Source organism: Dioscorea cayenensis, chromosome 7, assembly GCF_009730915.1.
Source record: "Dioscorea cayenensis subsp. rotundata cultivar TDr96_F1 chromosome 7, TDr96_F1_v2_PseudoChromosome.rev07_lg8_w22 25.fasta, whole genome shotgun sequence".
In the NCBI taxonomy this organism is placed as follows: domain Eukaryota; kingdom Viridiplantae; phylum Streptophyta; class Magnoliopsida; order Dioscoreales; family Dioscoreaceae; genus Dioscorea; species Dioscorea cayenensis.
The window spans coordinates 27,362,300-27,382,929 of record NC_052477.1 but is presented as its reverse complement, the minus strand read 5'-3'; the positions used below and the strand labels follow the sequence as shown (position 1 = coordinate 27,382,929).

General features: G+C 31.8%; 1 protein-coding gene and 1 long non-coding RNA gene across 4 annotated transcripts; one reads left to right on the top strand and one right to left on the bottom strand.

The window, feature by feature from the left end:
• Positions 1–1,336: 1,336 nt before the first annotated feature.
• Positions 1,337–2,726, top strand: LOC120264634. 2 transcript variants are annotated; one of them, XR_005537502.1, is made up of 5 exons: positions 1,337–1,601; positions 1,674–1,772; positions 2,105–2,207; positions 2,399–2,498; positions 2,605–2,726. It is a non-coding gene; the product is annotated as an uncharacterized LOC120264634 (long non-coding RNA). The 2 variants fall into 2 exon arrangements; XR_005537501.1 differs by having other exon boundaries at positions 1,337–1,772.
• Positions 2,727–17,167: 14,441 nt separating this feature from the next.
• LOC120265655 (NAC transcription factor 29-like) lies at positions 17,168–19,326 on the bottom strand. Of its 2 annotated transcripts, none has more exons than XM_039273607.1 (3): positions 18,657–19,326; positions 18,229–18,533; positions 17,168–18,090 (listed from the first exon to the last, which is right to left on the bottom strand). In XM_039273607.1, the coding sequence occupies exons 1-3, from the start codon at positions 18,838–18,840 to the stop codon at positions 17,485–17,487; spliced, it is 1,095 nt and encodes a 364-aa protein (XP_039129541.1). In that variant the 5' UTR covers positions 18,841–19,326; the 3' UTR covers positions 17,168–17,484. The 2 variants fall into 2 exon arrangements, with proteins under 2 accessions (XP_039129541.1, XP_039129540.1); XM_039273606.1 differs by having other exon boundaries at positions 18,661–19,311.
• Positions 19,327–20,630: the final 1,304 nt, after the last annotated feature.

Genomic DNA, 20,630 nt, shown 5'->3' with positions numbered 1-20,630 from the left:
TCTTGTATTAAGTCACATATTTGGAGTTTGCGCAAATGTTAAAATTATCAATAAAGCTTTCAAATTTTAAAAATTTATAAGGTGACATTTTTTTATTTTTATTAGAATTATTTATTCTCATTAATTTACGTATTTTTTTTCTAAACGAAATGGTTAAAATTTTAAAAAATATTTATGAAACATGTAGATGTGAAAAATAATTTGAATTTTTTCCTAAATAAGATGGTTAATATTAGAGGGAAAGTATTCTTAAAAATAAATCTCAATATTAAAATTCTAAAACTTTACATAATGGGAAAAAAACCAGTTTTTCTTTTTTCTATTTTTGGGAATGAACCTTTTTAGTATTTTTTTTCATCTTATTTTTTTAAGTGGATGAATATTATTGAATCTCGTAATTGATATTATAAAAGTAAATCAAAATATTTAACTTAAGGAACCTTGGGCTAGTCCAATGGTAACTACCCATGGTTGTAAGTGAGAGGTCTCGAGTTCGAACCTCTCAGCTTACAATTCATATTTAGGGTCCCCTGTGGGAGTTCTGTGTGAGGATTAACTCTCGTTCTCCCCTCCAGGGTTGCATGGCGGGGGGATTATTCTCAGGAGGTCATTCAAGCCACCGTAACTGGTGCACTTCCGTACCCGTTTGTCCTTTGTTTTGTCGCTTGTCGACTTTGTAAAAAAAAAAAATATATTTAACTTATTGGAATTCTGATTAATTTCACAAAATATAATATTTAAATAAAGTTTGGAGACTTGAATAGTAAATGGTCAGTGCGTTGGTTCTGGAATATTGGGAAATGGAAAAATGCTTTGGAACTTAAAAAGGAGACCAGGGGACGGTACCGTCCACGTGGCATATGATCAATGGGAAATGGAGTTCTTTGGTGCGGATGACATTGTCAACGTGGCATATTGTCATTGGTTGGCCAATGGTAAATGTTGCTGCAATTCTTGAAGATGTTAGTATATAATAAATATATATACTATATCTTAATGCTATCCCCTAAAATTTACTGTTGTTCAGAATTTTTGTTTGGAAGACATTTGGCTTCCTATGATAGGGTGTAATATTCATGACGACATTTATTAAGTACGACTCACTGTGCACTCTTAGTCGTCAATTAAATGGCAGTCAAAGTCGCCATCGACCATCGTGCCAATGAACATGAACCCGAAGATGTCTCGCGGCTTAAAATGGTCTTGAGTGGACATTTGGCATGCGGTTATTGGTCAAGGAAAAATATTGAATTGCTGGTAACATGTTAAGATCAGATATCCACGAGTGACCATACCAATGGATTAGATTGGTTTGTTGATTTGTTGGTTTCCATTCTGATCTCCATATTTGTTTGGTTGTTTGGTTTTCCACCTCTCCAATGGCCAGGGCTCTTCCTCATCCTCGCATCGCACCCGGCCAAGATCCGATCCCTTCGCATCACTAGAGATTGGAATCTCGATCCATCAACCATGAAGGCGTCTCTCAAGTTTCTAGAGGATCAGAAGCCCTTGACGCATGCCAAGATCCCGATCAGCATCCTCGCCCTGGAAGGTGAATAGGACGAAGGCTGAGGAGTCGGCTGACATGGTGGAAGGGAGTGGTGACGTGGCATCCATTGGTTAAATTTTGCATCCTTGCATCTGTATTAATTTAATTAATTAAATTTGTACAGATGTTTGAGTCTCTTTCTCAAGATTGTGAAGGAGAGATACTGGATTTCTCACTCTCATGACGATGGAGAACAAGGAAGAGGGATTCACTAACCTCGAAGGTGACAAGCTTAATCTTAAATCGAATCTTTGTTGATTTTTTCCCCCTTTCTTTTATTTTTCTATTTGATCTTAAACCGAAAAATTGTTTTTTTTTTCCTTCTTTTATTTTTCTATTTCCCTAAACAACAATGTTTTTTTTTTTTTAATTTTTTGGGAGGGTTTTGTCGCAAAATTTCTATTAATATAGAAAAAGATCTCATGTTTCTCTTGCCAGTCATGGACCATTGTTTCCCGTCCCTTTAGGAATGGATCATTTACAGGCTAATTTGGATGTCTTGGCTTCAGCTAATAAGTTTGGTAGGAGTTTTTCACAGTTTTCTCTTAATAACAGCATGGCATTGTTTAAAGACCACTCACCATCTCATATGTACAATAGTCGTGTGCTTTGATGAATTCATGCTGCTCTGGTAGTTCCTCAATTAATGATAAATCAGGTATTCCCTGTTCTTCATTTTTTTTTTTGATAGATCAATGGATTAAAATGCATTATGATTTGTTTAAGATATGAGATGAATTTTTAATATTTGGAGGCTTGAAAGTTTTCTTTCCTCATCTTTTTCTTGATGATATATTGAAACCAAACGACTGGAGCTCTAATCCTGAATATTTACTATATTTTTTTTAGTTGATTTTTGGTTTTGATTGAGTATGAAGCCGAAAGACACATGGTGGAGAGAAGATGCTTGGACCTACCCAGTTAGGATGATTAATTGACACGTATGTAGGTAGTACTCTTTTGATAAAAATCAGTTAAGCATCTTTGAAAATTCAATCCTTTTAGATATAATTGATTGATTGTAAGTTTATTTTTATTTGAATTCATGTGTACAGGTCTCATTTTTGGATGAAGATAAGCCACGATTATTGACTTTGGAACTATATAATTGATGTTATCCTATTAGCATTTCCACATTCATTGAATTTTTATGGACTTTTTATGTACTCTTATATAGAAAATTAGATAAAAAAAAAAACAATTATTCTTAAGTTATAAAAGTATGTAAGTATGTGATGCATTGTGTAACAAGATTCAAATTTTACACTTAAATAAAATTTGGGTTAAGGCTGACAGATTAAAGCTATCTGCAATTAGCTAAATTTTATACTTACAAACTTTCTTGCATTATAAATTTCTTTTAATTTAAATAAAATGCTTGACATTTATTATGTTAGTTTTACAACATTGAAGACTAATTTAAGTTCGCAATAATGACTTAATAGAATTATAATGACTAAACAAAATTAGATAAATAACATGGAGTGTTTAATTTCATTAGTAATTGTCAAATTGTTTAATAAGACTTGAAACAGAGATATGATCTTAAGTTTGTTTGCTGTATTTTTTCACTGGAAACCAACCTGGGCCTTGACTATAAACAAAAGCCTACACATATAATTTTTTGATATTATATATATATATATATATATATATATATATATATATATATATATTAGATTTAGATTTAAGTGAACAAAAAGAAAGTAAGAAAATTAGTTTTTTAAATAGAACTTTCCATAATATAAAGCAATGACAGGATGGTGAATAACATTTCTTTTTTTCCCAACAACATTTTCATATTATTTAAAAGGTCTCAAGTATTAAAAAAAGTATAAAAAATAATTTTTGGTATAAAATTGATCAAGTATCAACCTGTTCTTAATAAAAATGCATGCTTAAATGATTTTTTTTTTTAAAAAAAATAGTTCTAAAGAAATCTTTTAGGCTGTGTTTGATTGCCTTTTTTCCCTGGAAAAATTTTCCATGGGTCATTTTCCAGCTAAATAGGATGTTTGTTGGCCAAGATTTTATGTGGAAAATTTTTCACAAACTCTATCACAGTGGAAAATTTTTCCTGCCTCCACCCTGGGAAAAAATTTTCAGGGAAAACGTAAGGGTTATGTGAAAAAATAGCGTGCGATTGAAATGTTTAAAATAACTTTTCTTTTAAAAATTTAAAAAAAAAGTTTTTCCTTTTCTTATAAATTGTTTAAAAAAAGATAAATTATATAATTTGATAATATTTTAAATAAATTTATCCAGATCAGTGAACAAATTCCGTGGCGTTTTGATGGTAAGATTCAATTCCACGTAGCGCTATTTATAATTTTAAAATAACTCTTCTTTTAAAAATTTAAAAGAAAAAGTTTTTGTTTTTCTTTTAATTTTTTAAAAAAAGATAAATTATATAACTTGATAATATCTTAAGCGTTTTGATGGTAAGATTCAATTCCACGTAGCGCTGTTTAAAATTTTAATAAATTTTAAAAAAAATTCCATGGAAAATTGATGTAATCAAACAACAAATGAGGTTTTTTCCATGGAAAATGTTTCATTTTCCGTGAAAAATAAGAGCAATCAAAGAACAAAATCTGAATTTTCCATAGAAAATTTTTGATTTTTTAGCTAGAAAATAATGCCAATCAAACGATTATTTTTTCATTTTCCATGTAAAATTTTTCTATGGGAATTTTTTTTCCAGCCATTTTCCATGTTGCTAATCAAATACAGCCTTATATCAATGGATTATTTTTAGTTTGATTAATAACAAATAAAATTATAATTTAAATTCCAAGTTAATAATAAATATTTTAAAAACATAATTATTTTTGTATGAAATTTGCGTGGTTAAAGGATTTTTTTAAAAAAAATAGTTTTAAAGAAAATCTTTTATATCAATGGCCCATGTTTGGTTGATTAATAATAAATAAAATTATAATTTCAATTTCATGTGAATAATAAATATTTTTAAGGACAGAATAAGATTGAATGAAGCAGAACAATCTGAAAATAATATAAATTGACAGAAAAGAAGATTTGCTTCAATGGATGATTCCTCTCCTGGATGTGTCCAAAAAAACCAATTTCCTTAGTTATTAAAATAAATCTTAAGTTAGTATAAATATTATGTGTTTAATATTTTAATACAAGTATAATAATAGTCAATATGTAATAAAAGTTGTATTTTGTATTTCTTTGCCTTTTATATGCATAACATTATTATTATATATGTTGTTATTATTATTATTATTATTATTATTATTATTATATATGTTAATCATGTAAAAATAAAGGTAAATTCTATCAAATATTATGTTATTCAATATTTAGAGCACATTTTAGGTTGTTATTAAAAATTTCCCCTTGCAAAACATATATAAAAAACTATTATATGATTACATATTACATAATTATGATATATTATAATATATATATACATATATTGTTTTAAAATATAAACATATTATTTTTTTAATGATGAATTCAACTTATAAATTTAATAATGATAAATATATCATACTAAACAAAATAAATTTATATTTTTACAAAAAAATATTTGATATCTAAAAAAAATAATATCATTTATAATATATATGTATATATTGTAGTAATAACGTAAATATAATTTTCTGTCAAAATATTATTAAAAAAAATTGTTTGAAATTGTATCTTACATTCTATTGTTTCATATGGTTTGAAAAACAAAGGTGAGCTGATTCAAGTATTTATTATATTTGTTTGAGGTAATTATATTTTTTTTCCTTTCATATCTATATTATCTTTATGTTTTAGTTATAATGTCTAAATGACAATTCTATGATAGATTCTTCATTTTTTTTAAAATATTTTCTTTAATTTAGTGAATATCCGGATATATATATATATATATATATATATATATATATTCAATTATTTTTAGCATCCTGATTATTATCATGCAGATCATTATTTGATTATTTTAATAATTTATTTTTTTCGCTTCACTTTTTCCAAATTTATTTATTTAATATAATGTACATAGTTTGATATATGAATTGGTCGTTGAACCCTATTTATGTACTGATTTTCTTAATAAAAACTTTTGAGAGACACGAAAGGCTTAATACATAAAATTGTGTTTCATTTCAAAGTATTGAAATGAAATCATTTTCATTATTCAATAAATAATATAACATATTTAAGTAATATATTTTCCAACCATTTACATTTTACAAATATACTTCTCATACTAAAAACGATTTTAAAAAAATGACATTGATAATTTTTTTTTTCAAAATTTATACTATCTTTGTAATGTTCTTTTTAGATATAGTCAACCCGCAGCGTTAGCGCGGGTACATAAATCTAGTTTTATTTAATGTTACCATCCAATTAATGCATTCAAGACTTCTTTCATTAATTAAATTATGAATATAAATCAACCAAAATTTAGAATTCCAGTTGTCATGTACTCTGAGCTTTTTAAATCTAAGGACAGGTTTGGATCATGGATTGAGGGTTTGGAAATAAGAATCCCATTCTCAGGTCCTTGGTAACTAGGAAAGACATGAGTTACTTTCATGTATGGGAAAAAAATTATTCTCAGGGGAGCATCCTATTCCACCCAAAAATGGTGAAAGAAGTATTCTTTAGTCATAAAATTACTAATATACCTCTATTATATATAAAGCCTCTCTTTCTTATTTTCTCTCTTTTTCTTTCCCATTCTCCGGCAGCTGAACTCTACTCCAGCAGAACCTTTTTTAGTTTTAATTATTAAATAATTTAATTAAATTATATTGGGAAATTAAAATTAAAATCAATAAATGAAATTAACTTAATTAAACATATTTCATGATATTTACTAATTTAATAAATATATATTAGTTAATTAAATTATTAAGATTAATTATATAATTAAAATATATTGAAATATACATTTATATTATAAATAATTAATAATAAATAATGTTAAATATTTATCATTAAACATAATTCATTATTTTATATAATATCATACCATTTACCTGTATTGATGTAATTTTACTACATCCTTTTTTTTTTACTTTTTCTATTCATAATCTTTATTCCCTCAAATCAAACACATTATTTCTATTCCCCTTATTCCCATTCACATTCCTTTCTTTTTCCTATTCGCTCTATTCTCATTCCTATTCTGCAATCCAAATAGGCCATAAATGTATATTAATATATCCCAACTTCATTAATATTAATTTAATTTTTTTCATTGCATCATTGCATTTGGCTTAAGAACTTGCAAACTTTGGGAACCGTTTTTCAATTTCTTCCCTAGTGGTACACTAAAATATATGTATATATATATATGAGGGCCAGTTCTCTACACAGGTAGTTAGATTTAAAATTTAAGGATGATTACTACTGACAGTTAGATTTGATCGAACGGTTACTTTACATCCATATTTTTTTTACTCTTTTATAGATGGTTATTTTAAGTTTTCCTCTGAGGTTGACGGTGACTTGGCGGCGACGACACCATGCTCTGCACCGTGAGAAAGGGGTAATGTAGCCCAAGTCTCTCTTTCGCTTCCTACTCCTTTTAACTGTCCTTGTTCTCATCCTCATCTATTCCACTTCTTCGTATCTTCTCCATCTCCCAATCTCCCCCTCTAGTAATCTCCGTCCCTCCTCGCCTCCCGGCCAAAACCCACCACCATCTCCTCACAAAGTTCCCACGAGTCCCTCTGCCTTGCTCCGTTTGCCCCACCATGACCACGGAGAACATGAGCAGCTCCTGCTAGGGCCCGCTCTCTGACCCCAAATTCACTACCACCGTTCTCGCCTGCGGCGTCAGCCTCTCTAACCTCACTTATCTCCCCATCTCTTCCGGCGAGAAGCTTACAAATCATGCGTGGTGTTTCTCTAAGTATTGTTGTTGGTTATACATGATTCTATTTTCCATTATATAATTGAAGAGTGGAAGGATGTAACTTCGCATTCTGACTTTTCAGTTGAAGTTTTTTTGTTGATGTTATGACTTTTCATTTGAAATTTTTGCAATTTAGATTCACGTTCATTATTAACTTTCTTTGAATGTTTGTTTCTGAGAAGCAAAAGGTGCAAAATTTCAATTGAGAGTGGAAGAACATTAAAAGTTTCCAAAGTGTGTATCAAATTTGGTTTATAACATCCAATTGGTAGAACATTAAAAGTATCCAAAGTGTGTCTCAAAATTTGGTTGTAGAAACAAGTTCAAATTTTTGAGCATTATAATGTATGCTTGCAAATTGGAATCATTTACCTATCTCATAAACCAATTTCTGAGCAACAAGTTCAAGTTTCCGAGCATTATAAATAAAGTCATCCATAACATCAACAAAGTCATCTAACAATAAGTTAAAGATGAATAACAAAAACTTCAGCACAAATGAAATTTTATCTGCAATAAATTAACAACAAAAACAAAGAGAAGAATACTAAAAGTGAAGAATTCACTTGTAGCATGAAATTTAAATATAACAAATGTCCACAACATCAACAAGTCATCCAACAATAAATTAAAGATGAATAACAACAATTACAGCACAAATAAAATTGTACCTGCAACAAATTAACAAGAAAACCAAAAAAGGAAGATTTCACTAGTAGCATGAAAATTAAATATAAGAAAGGTCTACATCATAAACAAAGTCATTCAACAACAAATTAAAGGATGTGAGCAATGGGAGATCTCTACGTTGGGCTTGAGAGATCGAATGACCTGGAAAGGGACAGCAAGGAGGAGGATCGGAAGTCAGCTTGGCCATGACTTGATGACCTGGCGGCGAGGGAAAGGGGCCTTGAGGGGCCCGATCTACGTGTTGGGCGAGGAAAGCGGGAGCCTTGAGGAGATGCTGGTAGCAGATCTCTACATTAATAGGTTAACTCATCCTCAACCATTAGATTTTAATCTAATGGTTGAGGAAGGTCATCCCTAGAATTCCATTCTAAGTACGTCCCTAGTTGACGAATTGCCTATATATATATATAGTCAGTCTAGCAGGCATGAAATTGACTGAAACTCAAATATGCATATATTACTTGATATATTTAATTTCAAACAAATTTAATTATGAATTGTAAAACTCAATTCAGTTTAAAACATATAAAGCACAATGGTATGACTATTGACTAATGGCATATTTAAACCAAGAAACAAGTTTCCCTATGCAGTTTGGACCATTTATATACTTAGGATTATTATTAATAGGCATAATAGGAATATATAAAAAATATTAGGAAGAAAGGTGTTAATCAACTTAATTAACTCTAAACATATGGCATCAATGTTCAAAGCCGTAATAGCAGTTATGGAGATTGATATTAATAATAATCTAGAACTATTATTAAGTCAAAAGGTTATAATATGGTAGGAATTGAATCAAATTTGTTAATTACATAAGCAATTACAGATAACAGGACAACTTGAAAGGAACAGTAAATTCATATATAACTTAAAAACCAACAAAATAAGTGACATATTAGAAAGCCAAGGAATCAATGCAATTTCGACCAATTATTAAGATTCAAAACTATTAAGGAAGGAATGGAATTTAACTCCATTTGATGAGGAAGAAAATCTTCTTTTACTAAAAGAAATATAATATTATGAACATAGTAACAAGAGATAAAGTTTAAGATCGATTGATTATAAAAAGAGCCAATGTCTCAGTGATTTTAGTGAAGAACCAGACAACTAATGAGACTCTGATTAACATTAAATATGCGATTATGATTGGTGAGTATATTATGAAGAGCTACCAATAAATATAGATGATGTAGATTTTTCTTAATGTAATCTATATATAAATATGATAATTATTCTAGAAAATCAATAGTAAAACATAAAATTGAGAAACTTCCAAGTTTAGAACAAGATTATGACATAGAACAGCTATGCATGACTAATGAAGAAAGTGAGTATTAAGAAATTGTAAGATAGTTATAAGAAATCAATTTAGATGAATTATTAATGAATACTGAGTCAAAAGGAAGTACTGTAACAAGAACAAAATCAACTACAAATACAATTACAAATAGCCCACGTAGTAGTACAGCAACATTAACAACCACTGAACATAGTTGTCGATAACCCAACTTTTGCAGCAATTGTCAAGATATGAAGTCAACTCATACCCAGAACAAAATTTTTTGTGAACCGGAGGTAAACCAGATTTCTTAGAAATTATCTGAACTATGCCTAAGAAAAATAATGAAGGAAGTATGCTAATACTTAGTAATGTCCACTCCTAAAAAATGTACATAACTGTTAGACAAATGAAAAATCGATGTCATTAATGCCATAGAAAGAATCTCTCACAATTTATATAATAATAGTATCACAAACTTTATAGAAAACTTGTGAGGAACAAATGTTAGAGACTTATTAAATAGTTGAAATTAATTTTTCAATAGAATAACAATACAAAATAGAAATAGCTAACAACTCTTATAATGTAACTTGTCAAGTTAGACAGATAATGCTAGGAACTAATCATGATCAATCGTTTATGATATGCACATTTGAAGTAGATAATTTAGCTTAATTTCCTTTGTGAGTAGGAATAAACCTATGATTTTAAGCTTGTATAAGAAGACCATTTATTAATTAGTTAGGAAAGACATTATCAAGAAAAATGACAGACTAGTCGGATTAATTTGAAAGTGGTGGGGGCATATTATAAATAAAATTTGTTTTCAATTATCAAAGAATGAAGTTTTTAAATTTAAAAAGGAAATACAAATTACGAAAGTTTATTTTTTGTTATAAGTAATAACAACAAACCCAATGATTGTTTGTTTATTAGTATCGGGTCTTCTACATAGGTGCTTGTGTCTAGTTGAAGAGACGATTCAAATCTTAACTCGCATAGTGTTAAGCCAAATGTGTGGTAGAATTTGCTCTCGTGGTCCCCGTGTGTGTCCACTCGTAAAATGTGGATTAATGTGATTTATCCATATTTATCATATAACAACAACAACAACAACAACAACAACAACAACAACAGAGCAACTTGAGAAGGGAGAGTGTGTTTGCTATAGAAGCTGTTATGAGATAGGCCTTTCGTGCAGGGATCTTGTTTTGAATTGTTTGGTTTGGATACTAAACGATGTGAAATGTGTTATCATTTTTTGCTATTGGTTCCTATTATTGGGAAAAAAAGATTTAAAAAAACGTCAAGTTAAAAGTAAAATGATATGAATAAGAGAATTTTTAGTTATATGGAAGTAAGCAACACAATATGTGTTGTGTTTGTCTCTTCCCTGTCAATTTTTGTTATTTTGTTGTTTGTCCACTCATAGTGCATTGTTTTATTTTAATGTTTGTCATGTGCTTGTTATTAGTACACGTATATTTTTTAGTTATTGCTTCGACTACTGGTGAGTCGGCATCGGCAAGCTCGTTGACAATGGTGCGGACCTGATGGAGATATTCAGAGACACTCTTGTCGTTATTGGTGATACGACTAAGTTGATCCCGTAAGCTATAGATGCAGGTGTGACTTTTATTGGCATAGGAGGTGTGAAGAAGGGCCCAAGCTTTCTCGCATTGGAGGTGCTAACTACTGTGGATGCAATAGTACTATCAACAGAGGCCATCATTGCTTGGTGAATGAGGCGATCTTGACAAACCCAAAGGCAATATCTTTGGATTAGATTTCGGGATGTGTTCTTCTGAGTGATTGTTTTGTTGGGCAAGGTGTAGACTGCGAGGCATTTCGGATGAGAGTTCATGGTCATGAGTAAAGTCAGTTGGGTCTTCCAAGTAGAAAAATTGGAGCTACCTCGTAATTTAATAGGCAATTGTGAGGAAGGATTGAATTGCATGATATGGTTATTGGTGTTTGTATTATCAGCATTGAAAATAGGAGTTTGCCAAGCAGAGGAGTCAATTGGATGTGTGAAGCAGGTAAGAAAAAATGGATCAAACTCGTATGAGATAAAGGCTCTGATACCATAAAAATTATGAGAATGGGATACTTTATTAAATGTCAAGACAAATCTTAAATACATGAAAATACCTATCAAAACTTTTTATTATAGGAGCATTATCATAATTATTTTACAAATAAGATGTATGATGAAGAATAAATCAAAGTGAGATATTTCAAAGCAGTAACTAAAAGAGACACGTGTACTAATTCTTGTCATATGTGTTTTCTTCCAATGTGCTCTTGTTGTTCCGCGTAATCTATATCTCATTTTGTTTTTAATGAATATGATTTATTTATTTTTTTAAAAAAATATAAGCTACATAAAAACATTGATTAATGATGCAATATACATATATGTATTATTTATAATAAATCATATAAATGAAGAAAAATAACTACCTCCTAACAGTTGGTTTTTATTCAGTTATAAACTTTTTATTCTTTTATTGATCTTCATTTAATAGATATATTTAGTGTGGTAGATAGATATGGCTTAAAATACAGAGAAATTCATGTCAATTTGAGGTATAAATATATATGTAGAACTCAATAGATTAATGATGTAGCAAGGTTAAACTTATTGATCATCTATTATTATTTTAAATAATAATAATATATGATTATGTGATTTAAAAAGTGTGGATATATCTAAAAATAAAAGTTCAAAATATGAATACCTTTATATAAAAGTAATTTTGAAGGTTTTGTAGTGGTATGTAACCCGCTCTTTGCTGTAAATTCAAGATATATCACATCAAACAACATGCATGCAAATGAAAAAACATTTTAAATTTTTTTTATGAAATTTTTATTTTTTGTTATAAGTAATAAGAGCAACAAGAACAGAGTAACAATACCAAACAATTATATTACCAATGTATACCAAACAAAAGATAAGTAATTTTTATCTCTTATTCAGTTATGAAATTTTTATCTTTTGTTATAAGTAATTTTGAATATTTACCTTTTCATCAATTTAATCAAATCCATTGTACACCAAATCATGGTTAAATTCTCACCTATTTTATTTTAAAATTTTTATACAATGTTGACATTCATAAAAAAGAAAGAAAAAATCAATTACTAGAATTCCTCACTATTTAGTACAACAAGTTCCCTAAGAAATATTCTAGTTTCTCTTTTTTCTTAAATTTCTAATGATTAAAAAAAGAATTTTCATTGCCAACTCAAAAAATTTATTTTAAAAAGTTAAACTCTTCTAACCACCACTTCATTTCTCATTTATGTCATAGGAAATAAAACAAAACAGACTGTATATAGAAATTTAATAAATCAATCACATCAAATCAAATGATTTGCAAGGGCACTTGAAAGCTTTTATGAAGTCTTGTACAAAGCCATTGTTCTCTGATTCTCACATCCACTTGCCAGTCTAGAAGCGTATGTCGCCATTGTGACGTAAAAATGTATTAAAACGGGGATGTAATAGGGAGGGATTAGGAATACTCTTAGTTTGAAAGCAGATGAGATGACTTATGAGGGTATTTTATCAATTTCAATAATTTCAAGCGCAGGGATAAAAAAAAATCTCTGTCAACCCAAATGAATCGAGCCCATAAACATCGCGCTCAGCCCAAATCTTATTAGGCCCAAAAACGTGCCCACTCGATCAATTCTATCAATGGAGAGAAAGAACAACACAAGAGATTCACAGTAAAACTACACTGTTTCACTGAAACAGAGAAAGCCTTACATGCCCTGCGTTCTCAGCAGGGACCTCCTTGATCTTGGATCACTGATTCACCTCTGATGGCTTTCCCCAATTTGGATGCGCTGGTTCCCCTTGTCCTCCTCCATTTGGTATGAGTTTTCCTTTGTTTATTCAAGAATTCTGCATGATTGAGTACATTGTTCATGCTTGTACACAATCTGTTTGATTGAAGTGACCGCTTTTATTTTGCACACAAACTATTTGATGAAATTCCCTTGATTTATTTCTTTGCTTGAATTCGATTCAGAAGTTGATAAAAGTTCTGTTTTTTTTTGTTCATCAAGTATTAGTGTGCACTCTGATAAGAAAGTGTTCCTCAAACCATGAATTTAGATTAGTTTATTGAGGATAAGCAGGGTTTATGTGCTTGATGGTCAGCAATCAAGGCTGTAATTCATTTGTTGATCCTTTAAAAAATTATATATATGTTAAATAAGAAGAAATTTAGATTAGTTTTTGATGATTTGTTGTGTTGGCAGTGCAGTGATTGGATAACAGAACACTCTCATTCTGCCTGTTCAATGTTTCTTTCAACCTTGCAATCTGAGCTCATCTTTAATAAACTTTGATTATCCTAAAATGAATATAAAACCAGAACTATATATCCATTGGAGAAGAAGAAAACCATAATAGTTGATTGATGATAAGCATGGTTATGTGCTTGATGCTCAGTCACTAGAGCTCTATAATTTATTTATAGATCATAGCAGATAACTATGTATAGTATTAGAACCTATTTGCTTAAACAAATATAAGTTTTTGACAATTTGTTGAGATTGGTGGTGCATTGATTTGATGATAGAAAACTCCAAGCCACTGGCTGAAGGATGACTCATTGCGTGTGTTGAGTGGTTCCTTTCCACATTTCAATCTGAGCTCATCTTTGATAAACTTTGATTATCCTGGTATGCAAATACGGCCAATTATAACAAAGTCTTTGAGATACATTTATTTGGCTACTTGAATATGACTTTGATTTATTGTGAATTTAATAATCAGTGATCTGATTAGGCATGGAGATAAACTTCTATTTTGATTAAAGATGACAGTTGTCACCCGTTGCTGATCCATCCTGATGTTTCCCTGGTTGTAACAAGTGTTTTTTAATATTACTATACGATTAGAATTTGGAGTGTGGCCTATTATAGTCAAGGGTTAGAAGTTTGCGACGTCACCGCTGGCATCTAATTGTTTTGATTATTGTTTAAATGCACGAGTTGGTTGTCTTTTCTTCATTGTTAAATATCAAATATATTAAGAACAAATCTAACCTCGAGAAGTTGGAATATATTAGAAGTTTAATGCTTCCAATGGGGAAACTAGACCGTGGTCAATAAGGAATATTTTTTGCAGATTCCATTAAGGCAGCATTATCTTGGTGCTTATCTTATTCACACATAGATAGGTTCAAACCATAAAGCTAGGCTTGCGCAGCAGTTCTTGAAAGATTATTTTAATTAAATTCCACATCAACGGATTACTTTGCTAATTGATTTATTTATCTTTATAAACACATAGATAGAGAAAACAAACTTATCACAGATGGCGGTGAAAATTGGAAAAATAGTCAATTGTATTGGTGTGGCGGCAAGAATATAATTTTGATATCTCTAATGAAATGGAAATAGAGTAGGTCTTTGAGAAGATGCTTTTGTTATGTATATTAAAGGCTGAGCATTGAGGCATAACTTGTGATTTATGACAAGACAAGCCTTTCCCTTTTGATATTTCCTAAGTTTGCAAGCTAAGATCAGCATGACTTTCACATTGGATACCTTGATACTCCCTAATTATCAGCCTAAAAGTTAGGAAAAAAAAAGAAAACATTCTCAGGATATCTGTTTCTCTGAGATGTCTACAATTGACAGGGTCTTAAGATAGGTATCCAACACTAAAGCTTTTCATGTCAGTTATATAACCTTTTATGATTGAATGGGATAATCATTTCACAAGAAAAGTTCATTGTTGACTCACAGACTAACTAATTTTCCTCGATCATTACTAGAAATTTTGTGTTAAATTCTTATTTGTCAAAATTTCCTGTTTGGATTGTACGAAGGATTTGCTAAAAGTCAATTCATGAAACTTATCCTTATTTTGTAGAAATTCAAAGTAAAAATTTTTCATCATTCCAAATTCTCTGTAAATGTGATGTACTAGGTAGCCGTTTTTAGTCTTTATGTTCTTTCTCTGAATGATAATTGTTGTCAACTAAAAACTTCTGCGACATAAAAGCTGAAATTTTGGTGGAGTCCTGGCTTGCAGAAAAATTACAATGGATTCACATTTAATAATTCAGAAAAATCCCATGTTTTCGTAGTTGGTGATCTGATTTTCTGACTTTGAAGCCTTTGAAAGTTTGATTTTTTGTGATCTTTTTTGTTGATATATGGTGATCTTTATTATCTTAATAATATAAGTTTTTCATATTGTCACAGCACTTAGTGCTTAATTAATTCTTAACAGAAAACTATATATGGTGATGTCTTTGTGACCACTTAATTCCAAAACGTTAGGAACTTGATCTTATCAATATCTAACTGTTTTTAAGTGTGCAATTTCAATCATTTAGCTTCTAAAGTTTGTCGTTAGCGATGTAATGAAGGTATCAAGATAATTTAGAATATGAGTAGAGATGGCTTAGGTGGTTTAGTGGGGCACTCTATTTCTTGTTTCCTTAGGTCCAACACCTGATATTATAATTAAAATTTGATTAAATAATGTTTTAGTGGCTATTATAGTTTAAGACTTTCAAACTTTGTGAGATCAATCCTTTTCGTTTAATTAATTGTTTTTTTTTAATGGCTTTCACACGTGCAAGCTCTGTTTTCTTCTTTGCTAAGTTGTCAAAAAAAACATGAATGTATGAATAAAAACACTGAACCAGTCTTTTCCACACTGGGAAAGAATCACTGCGCGGCATGTGTCGCCCAGAGCAGGCACTCGGGATTAACTCATGAAAAATTCTTTCAGAATAACATTTATAAAATGATCACTAACTTGGTCAAAGCTAAGTATAATTCAGGTGGTTTCATACAATGGAAGATTAGTGAGCTTATAATTTTCGTCGATGGACTATGTCTATGTAATCTCTTTACTCTTAACTCCAAGATAGGTTTGTTTTGATCGTCGAAGAAGTAGAAAACTGCAAGAATGGCTTCTACAATACAGAATGTTAAATCTTTTTTAATTTTTACACTAAAACAAGTACTTTTATTTACATGAACTGCAATGAATGGATGAGAGTGATTAGGAATGCATGGTTAAGTAATTTCTTTGTAAAACCAAGGTAAATATATAATTTTTAATTTTTAGACTAATATTTTTTTAATTACTAGAATGAATTTTCGGATATTAATTGTTTAATGTTCATAGACCAAAAATATGCATATACTCAAAATCAATTCGTTATCTAGTAAAATATATAATATTGTTTCTCTAGTCTCTGGTTTATATTTAACTTAGCCATGCCCTTGATGTCAGTCCTTCCGGTAATCTTCTTTCTTAAATTTCAACTGCACAATTCACTTAAAAATATAGAAATATAGAATTTATTGGTTATAATTTTCTTTTAGAAAACAGACACTTTTGGCAATGGCCAGTACAAAAAGTAATACATAAAAATAAACAATTAAATAGGAAGGTATACAATTTTTCTAGATATGGAAATACATTCTCTCTCTAGTTCTCTAAACAATTAACTTGTAAAAGTTGCACACTGATAATTGGTGGCACGTTGCATACAAGTCTAAAGGTTCCACCTTTAGTTTGTATAATGCCAACTTTTTATTTTCTTTTCTTCCGGAGGGGCTGCACCTGTCAGTGTCTTCCAATGATTCCAAAGAAATGACATAACCTTAGCTATAGTTCTGGATCACATGCCTACACATTCATTGAGGGTACCCATTATTATTGTACCATGTACTTAACACACACAAACCCACATGAAAATCTGAACAAATGTCACTTCTTAACTCCTTTTGATTCTACTGACAAACTCAAATCCCACAACATACTCTTAAACCTTTTTATTAAACAAGTATAAGAAACACTATAGTATCCACAATCCCATTCTTCTACATCTACTGCACTTACATTCTCCCAAAGAATTTCTTTTTTTGATTGACACTAGCCTGCCTTTTTCTGTACAAAAAATGAGCAATCCTGTATTCTTTGGTTCTTCTATTCTTCTTCTTCTTCTTCTTCTTCTTCTTCAAACCATATACTTAAAATTCTCAAAGTATTTCATTCATGCAGTCAATTAGAACTCAGTGTAACCTCAAGTGAGAGTCCAAGAGTATCTGCTGATTCAGCAGTGGCTGGTGGCTTAATAAATTGTACTGGGGGCCACTGAACTGGTTGCTGAAACTGGGGTTAATGCATGAACTGTTCAGCTTCTTTGGTGGCTGCATGAGACCTTGATCTTCAGGTCTCTGGCGTTTCAGAGAGTTGTCAGACAAGAAAGCAGGTAGTTGTTGTTCATTATGTGTGTGCCTTTGGTAAAAGTAAGCATTGTAATTGCCACTGCTGTTACTGATGAACTGAGCTTGGTTGGAGCTTGTTGCGTTAGTACTATGACCCATGATTGCACCACTGTAATTACCTCCTCCTCCTCCTCCTCCTCCTGCTGCTGCTGGCTCAGCTCCTAGTATCTCAGAAGGGTTGTCAAACAAGAGATTGAGAAGCTCTGACAAAGATGAAGATTTATGCAGGTCAAGAGGTTGTTTAGGTTGCACAGTGTTTGCAGTGCTGGATGTTGACAAGTGAACATCTTCAGAGCTTGAATCTTCAGCTTGTTCTCTGTCCATTGATGGCTGATCAACAGAAATATGGTTGCTTTTCTTGTAAATTCGGCACAAGACCCAATCATCCAGCTGAAACAAGATCAAAAAATTTAGGGTTAAGTTTTCCCAATCAAGAGAGAAAGATAGATATTGAAAGGATATATAGAATCAAAGAAAGGGGAAATTAATGATCAAAGATTGTTCTTTTTTCCTCTTTCTTCTTCTTACCCTCATGGAAGAGTCTCTGAGCCTCATGGGTCTGTAAGTATGGCTGTTGCTCTGAGCTTCGGCAAGGCGATACTCATGCATGATCCAGTTGGTCTTGAGACCCTTGGGAGGTCTCCCTTTGTAGAACACCAGAGCCTTCTTCACGCCGATGTTCACGTTGCTAGAGCTCGTGTGGATCGGCTTGTCAGTGCCGGTGGCCTTCCAGTACCCCGACGCAGCCGCTCGGTTCGGCCGCACGCCGTTCGGGTACTTCCTATCTCTAGGGCTAAAGAAATACCATTCTCGATCCCCAAACTTCGCCATGGCTACACACAAACAATCAGAGGAAAAAAAAAAAAAATCCATTCAAAATCAATCACTGAACATTGAGAAATCTTAGAAAGAAGCACAGATTGAGAAAAGAGAGCAACAAGCTAGATATTTATCACATACGTGGGAGATCCAAGGATCGAACTTGTATATATCGACCTCTGCGATGATGGAAACCGGGCACGGCGCCGATGAAGCTCTGTTACGCAAGTAGTGCAGGATGAGCTCCTCATCAGTAGGGTGGAATCGGAATCCTGGTGGCAAGCTCGTCGCTGGATTCGCCATGGTTTCCGGCGAGATCATCAAAGAGACGAGCTGAAATTTTTGGGAGAGGAGGATGGTGGTGTGGTTTTATCAGGGTCGTTTTTTGTCGTGTAGCGGGGGAGGAAAACTTGGATATGGATGTAATAAATCATTTCACCGAAGGGCAATCTAGGAATTTCATGTGGGGTTCGTGATTATCGTTAGCTTCCGCGCGTATGGGCGAGGACTAAGAATGAGGCGGGAGATGACGACACGCTGATAGCGTGAGCTGCCACCTGTCCCGACACGTGTCCAATCACCAGTGTTTGTGATGGTTATTGCTTGATGTTATCCTTACCGTCCACGTTGCTAGACAAGTGATTCGGTTGTCTGATGTGAACCGTTGGATTGGTCTAAGTCAAAAGGTCTTATGATGATATGATACTCCATTGAAAAGGTCTCTGGGCCCGGGGATTGGGTTCGGATGATGGTGAATCCAGCTGCTGCACGCGAATGGTATGGGCTTGGGCCGCCGTTTTGGATTAGGCCAGATCATCAATGTGACAAAATTTTCAGTGGACTTCTTCGCCTCACGACAACCAGGTTTGTTGTCCAATTCTTAGACTTTTTTTTTTCATTTTCTTTAATTATTATTTTCACATCATTCCCTTTATTTTTATTTTTATTTTTAAATTTACTTGCATATTTGATTCTCTTAAAATACCCGTATAACACACACATATATATATAGAGTTTATTTTTATTAGGTTTAAAATATAATGATGAAATGATCGTGCAGTAAGTGGTTTTGGATAATGTGAAATGAGTAAAGATATTTTTCGGAAGTTGCATTTGGGTTTCTGCCAGATTTCAGCATGAGGCAGCTCTTATTTAAGATATTATTAAAGGGACAGATAAGTACAGTACATCAGTTACAGTGATTTATTGATTTTTTTTCTAAAAAAAAAATCCTACTGTCATATAACTCTGGAGGATGAAATCACTATTTTTTCACACTCGGGTCTGTAAATAATATTTATAAAATAATATTGGACCCAAGTGTGAACAGTGCTATCAAAAAAAGATTTGAATATTTATTTATTTTTTTATACTTTTATGTCATATTATTCGGCTATTCGGTTGACAATACCAGATAAATTCATAAGGTTGTTGAGAACGCATGCACGCATGTTAGGTTTGATTACCGTGTTGATGATTAGGACACGTGCTTGATTAGTATATTATGAGTGTGTGTATGTGTTTGCATGGATTGCTTGATTAAGTTGCGCTCACGAGCGTGTATGACCAGGTTATATATATTAAAAAAAAAAATCTAATTCAATTCACCTAACCCAATCAAGGCCTCAGTGCTAATCCAAGTGGTTGAACAATGACCAATTAGATGCAACCTGGTAGGTCAGGGTCTACGTCCAAAGTGGTCCCTAGACTTCCAATTAAGGTTGAGATTAGTGATAAGATGGTGATTAAGAGTGGATTAAGATGGAATAAAGGTTGGATTAGTGGGTGTGATTAACTAAAAAAAGGGATTAATCCAAAATTGTGGAGATGAGGATGAATGACAGTGAAGATGATTGGGGAGGTTAGGGTGGCGTATTAAGGAGGAAGGGGGTCATGGTCATCTTACACTTGTACCTATAAGTAGAATGTCATGGTGTCATGTTTTGATTGGTTGCTGGAATTTCAAAATGGTGTTTGTGGGAGTAATCAAGTGGGGGCCCACTTTTTGTGGGTGACACGTGGTGTTGCTGATGGACTTGATGACGTGGATTGCTGTTGATGATGTTGTTCCCTTTGAAATGATGAGCACACACACACAAACACACACTTCA